This window comes from Alosa sapidissima, chromosome 2, assembly GCF_018492685.1.
Source record: "Alosa sapidissima isolate fAloSap1 chromosome 2, fAloSap1.pri, whole genome shotgun sequence".
In the NCBI taxonomy this organism is placed as follows: Eukaryota; Metazoa; Chordata; class Actinopteri; order Clupeiformes; family Clupeidae; genus Alosa; species Alosa sapidissima.
This window is the reverse complement of record NC_055958.1, coordinates 6741776-6747775: the sequence shown is the minus strand read 5'-3', so window position 1 is coordinate 6747775 and position 6000 is coordinate 6741776. Positions and strand designations below refer to the sequence as shown.

At 46.2% G+C, this 6000-nt stretch overlaps 1 protein-coding gene across 1 annotated transcript in view; it reads right to left on the bottom strand.

Annotated features, from left to right (window-relative positions):
* itprid2 (ITPR interacting domain containing 2) overlaps positions 1–6000 on the bottom strand; it is a 46666-nt gene that overhangs the window by 19236 nt on the left and 21430 nt on the right. The window contains 4 exon segments of the mRNA XM_042067297.1: positions 330–559; positions 732–775; positions 4425–4477; positions 5149–5198. Coding sequence (XP_041923231.1) covers positions 330–559; positions 732–775; positions 4425–4477; positions 5149–5198 — 377 coding nt within the window.

Genomic DNA, 6000 nt, shown 5'->3' with positions numbered 1-6000 from the left:
TCTGCTGATTACGTCCATTAGGACTTACACAGAAACACCTTTCTAAATTACAGACGTCCAGATAAGTGTTCCCGGCCACAGGATCAGAGGTGATGTAAATAACCTCACTGAGTAAACTTCTGAGTAAACCTCAGAAGCCTCTAACTTACTGTAAGTCTGTGCAGAAGTTGTACACAGACATTTCCGATGTATTGCTCTACATGTCAACTGGCAGAAAAAAAGTCTGAAATATTGCTGTATGAATTACTCCACCAAGCATGGCCTTAGTCTGCCTGGAACAATGACAGATGACTAACACGATAATGACTAAACCAAGGTGAAGCACACACACACACACACACACCACACACAAGGTAAAGCAGCAGAGAGAGACAGAGAGACAAAGAGAGAGAGAGACAGAGAGACAGCGAGAGAGACAGAGAGATCTGTGGTGCTGTTCAGGACTAGACTGTTCTGTACCTGGACACTGTGGTGTTTGCTCCTGCCAGAACCCGTGGAATTCATGCTCCTGCCTTTCTGCTTGAACTGAGTGCGCTTCTCTCTAGCTGGCACCCCATAGCTGACACACACACACACACACACAGAAGAGGAGGGTCAGTTAGGTGGAGCTCCTCGAGTAACTCCGCAGGTGAACAGAGAGGGCAGAAACACACACACACACACACACACACACACAGACATACTGTATACACATAGAAACACACAGGTGCACCCCGGGTGGGCTTGCTTACCATGGAACCTCAGCTTTGGTGCCGTTGGGCTGGAGGTGGTTTGGCTGCAGTGGAGGAGAGGAGAGAGAAGAGAGGAGAGAAGTGTGGAGGAGAAGAGAGAGGGAGAGAAGTGTGGAGAGAAGAGAGGAGAGGAGGAGGGCAAGAGCACAGAAATCAGAGTCAGATGGCTGTCAGCACCACCCCCACTCCCATACACACAAACACACACCAACCGCATGACACATGCTGCCGCATACCAATTCCTTTCTCGACTATAAACACACACACGCACACGCACACACACGCACACACAAAAAGAGAGTTCCAAAGATTGTTAGTTTCACAATCCTTTCCCTTGCAGAGGGGTGCACCTTCCCAGAAACAGAAAGCTTAAAACACGCTTCGCAAACAAATGCCACCACTCAAACGTCATTGGCACAGTGGCAATTTGCAGTGTGTTAGCGCGGAGCCTCAGAGACCTGGCCGCGCAAACACGCTAAGTGCAGGAGCTCTGGCCTCGCTCCAGGCTCTCTCGCTCCACTGACCAACCCGGGCCGGGCTCAGGCACTGACCGTGGGGGGGGGGAGAAAAGCGCAACATGCAGCTGCATACATCCACATCTCCACCTCCACAGCCTCCACCCACCAAAGCGTAACAACTCACTCTCTCTCTCTCTCTCCCACACCCACACCCAAGGAGGACACCAACTAGCTTTAGGCGCCGAATTGCCTCTTCGCCCTGGAAGCCCGGGATCAAAGGCACCATTTTCCACCGAATTAGGCTTCATCCTCACAGGAGTGCCGCTGAAGAGGGATCAGCGTGGCCTGCCATGCTACACTGAGCTACGCTACACCACACCACCTACACATAGTAAGCTCCTAAGTGGAGCGGGGAACCGAGATGTGTAAGGCGGGGCCAGCTCGGACACGCCTGTCTGCCTGACACACACACACACACACACACACACAGGGAGGCAAAGCTGACATCTGATGATGGGTGGAACAATAGACTCCCAGTTGTATGAGCTGCTCTCCCACCCTGCTTAGTGTGTGTGTGTGTGTGTGTGTGTGTGTGTGAGAGAGAGAGTGTTTGTGTGTGTTGTGTGTGTGGGTGTGTGTGTGTGTGTGTGTGTGTGTATGTAGGCATGTTGACTGGTTAATGTTTCTTTCCACTGTAAAATGCACAACGCCTCTATCCACAGTGCGGTGTGTCTATGTGCAAGACTTCAACAGTAGTAGAATCACGTGGCCACTTCAGCTCTCTCACCTACAGCTGCAATGTTGAGACACTATGTTGAAACACAGGAGTCAACATGTACTTTTCTAGTGACAAACTGGACACAGTGTAATCATTTCTGTGTGGTTTTGTGCAGACAGCAGAATGAGGTGAGATATTATTTCCCTCGGACAGAGAAAGCCAAGGCAGGCCTGCAAGCGGTGTGTGTGTGTGTGTCTGGCTGAGTGGAGCGAGCCTTTTCACAGTAAACGCCATCTTTAATTATTTATCCCCTGCGCTCTCTCTCTCACACACACACACGTCAAGGGGTCAAGAGGAGGGCCAAAAGCATGCGAAGGGCGAAATGAGAGATATCCTATCTGATCTCTCAGTCCCATGTCCTTTGAACTAAGAATACCAAATATGTCTGCGGGTACGTGAGGGTGTATGTGTATGAGAGAGAGGAGAGAGAGAGAGAGAGGAGAGAGAGAGAGAGAGAGAGAGAGTGAGAGGAGAAGAGAAGAGAGAGAGGAGAGAGGAGAGAGAGAGGAGAGAATTCCAGAGAGTGCTCAGACCAGGAGCTCTCTTAATAGGACTGTTAAGGGATTGAGTTACAAACCAAAACAAAACACTCCTTCTGCCTTCTCATCGCTGTTTGACAGCACGCGTCTCTTATCGGCTCAGTGCCTTCCGTGCACCCGTGTTAAAACCGTCTAAACACTCGGGCCACTCTCAAGGAGCCGGCACACTGGAGAGTAATTAGGGCTTTATTGAAAGAGCTGGAAGAAGATGGAGAGACACAAGAGAGAGAGAGAGAGAGAGAGAGAGGAGAGAGAGAGAGAGAGAGAGAGAGAGAGAGGACTGAATGGGGGAAAAGGAGCAAGTACAGTAAGAGGAAGAGGCAATAGAGAGAAAGAGGAACAGATAGATTGAGAAATGTGGAGGAGGATATTAGCAAGGAGAATGAGAGAGCGCAAGGGAGAGAGGAGGAGGAGGATGAGACAGAGAAAGAGAAAGAGGAGGTAAGGACAAAAAGAGAAAGAAAGAGAGAGAGGAGGTAAGGACAAAAAGAGAAAGAAAGGAGAGAGGAGGTAAGGGCAAAAAGAGAAAGAAAGAGAGAGGAGGTAAGGCAAAAAGAGAAGAAAGAGAGAGAGGAGGTAAGGACAAAGAGAGAGAAAGAGAGAGGAGGTAAGGGCAAAGAGAGAGAAAGAAAGAAAGAAAGAAAGAAAGAAAGAAAGAAAGAAAGAGAGAGAGAGAGAGAGAGAGGAGGAGGAGGTAAGGACAAAGAGAGAGAGACTTCCAAAAAAGAAGACAATGATAAAATGGCCATACTTCTTGGCGAAGAGCAAAATTATTTCTTAAAATGTCACAACCGGAGGCTCTCATGTGCATGCTTGCGTACACAGACATGCTGACGCACAGATAAACACACACACAGACACACCATCCTATTAATTCTACTACTGTTTATTCCGTGCTCACATGTTTATACCCACATTGTATGCTGTATCTCTGTTTTCTTTCTTTTGTGATACTATTGTGTTATTTGTAAGACTAGCTTTGGCAATACTGTACCCAAACAGTCATGCTAATAAAGCACCTTTGAATTGAATTGAGGAGAAGGTAAGGACGGACAGAGAGAGAGAAAAAACTACACAAGATGAGTACTACGAATATTGGCTAAACAATATTGAACAATCCAACAAATTGAAATGTTTCCAAAAAATCAAAACCAATTATGAATTTGCATCTTATTAAAAGAAATTACAGAGTACAAACAAAGAAAATTACTTACATCTTATAGATTAAGTGAACACTCCCTGGCCTTAGAAATGGGAAGACACAGGCAAACCTGGCTTCCTAGGAGGAAAGGCTGTGTTTGCAGTGCAGTGAGGGAGTAGTAGAAGATGAAAAACACTTCCTCACTGAATGCAGTAAATTCAGCAGTCAGGAACCAATATTTCCTTCAATTCAGCCAAATTATACCCCAATTTGAATTATTAGAAAATGTAGACAAGCTCCATACTTGTTGGGAGAGCATACAAGTTGTGTAAAACTAGCTGCACAGTACCTGTCAACATGTCATAAATCGAGGAAGTGAGTGACCCATATTGTGACATGCTTTGCTTTTTACCAATAATCAATACCCATGATAGCACATTGATAAATATACAGTATAGTATGTATAGTAATACTGTATCATTATACCATTTCATTTATTATTCTCTCTTTTTAATTATTATCATTTTGTTATTATTATTATATTTAAACAGATATTGTATCTGTGTTGTTTTGTTATATGTTTGCTTTGGCAAACACTGCTTAATTGAGTAATGCCAATAAAGCTCTTGAAATTGAAAGAGAGAGAGAGAGAGAGAGAGAGAGGAGAGAGAGAGAGAGAGAGAGAGGAGAGAGAGAGAGAGAGAGAGAGAGAGAGAGAGAGAGAGAGAGAGAGAGAGAGAGAGAGAGAGAGAGAGAGAGAGAGAGAGCTACACTCACCCTCTGCTCCAAGGAGAGGTCGTCCTCAAAGCTGCAGCCATTCCTTGTAACTCCTGTGAAACGCAGAGCAGAGCAGTCACTACTAAACCATGCCACTGACCACAGGCAGCCTAAGCCAGAAAACTAAACCATCAAAAAGAAGGCAAACTTAAAAACATTTTCAAAACATTCAATTAGGGCACCGCACACACACACACACACAAACACATAATTACACGCAAACATATTGTTCCAGTCACAGCAAGGCTAACGCTCGAGGCGAACTCAAAGGCAAACATTTACCGCCTCGGTTTCCTGCTTCACTTACATTGTGGAACGATCAAACACACGTGCTACCAGATCATATTCTGAGAATGTAAACACAAAAACATCCTCTTCAGCTCACGTCCAAAACCTCAGGTCATTTCTGGTTGAGAAGGAAGGAGCTGAAAGAGAATCGCCGCCAGAGGATCCCTTGCCCCATAGCAGTGCTGTGCTGTGCTGTGCTGAGAGTGTGTGGGAAGTGAGTGCGTGAGTGCACTTGCTGTGTTCACTCCAAAGTTCACGAGGTGTGGTGGGTTGATACAGAGTCACTTGACAGGCAGATCCTACTGTTGAGTAATCATCCCGGCGTTACGACGTACCCAACCGACGTAGCACCGGTTGTGAAAGCGAGGAGGAACAAGTTCCGACACCATTCACCAGGACACACACACACACACACAGTTTGCTTAGTGTAACTCACCCTTGGTTGGTGTGCCACCCTGCTCATCCAGAGAAGCCCCTAAAGGAGTCCTGCAGACACAATAGAGATATGTCAACCTCCCAGTACACTCAGCCAACACACACACACACACACACACACACACACACACACACACACACACACACACACACCCCAACAGCCAATGTCATACCAAGACAAGCACCATCATTTACTCCCGTTTCATCACAGCCCACACTTTTAACGACACCACACACCCATCAGGTACTATCGGCGCCACTCAATATCAACTGTACCATCACAACTAGCACTGTCACTCAGACTGACACACACACATACACACACACTCCTTAACTTGACTTTCCCTCAGAAATACCCATAGTACACATTCTATATAATCCTAAACGACTCCACTGCGCAAACCCATTAGACAGCTGTCCTGCATAGTGGCCCAAGTAAACTTACAATCCGCCACGTTCATACTCTCCCGTATGAAGTCAGATTCTAACTCTTCAGCGTCTGGAAACGTGTGAAAAAAAACAGCAACCCATGCAACAGTCTTTTGAGGCTAAAAATAACTCAACGGGGCAGAGTGACACGTTACACAGACATTACCCAATCCCAACATGGACACACAACTATCGACCAAAAGCCTGGCTAATTTAAAAAAAAAAAAAAAAAAAAAGACGAAAAGCAGCAAAATGACTGTAGGGGTGTAGGAAAGCCTATGCACATTCCTCCGACCTGCTTTCAAACTCAAGGCGTAAATGAAGTTACAGTAGCTGACGGGGGTGAAGGATGGCCAAAAAACCAGTCCGTTCTCTCCTGTTGAGCTGTTGTGGCCCAGGTGGGGGATTTTTGAAACGGTGAGAT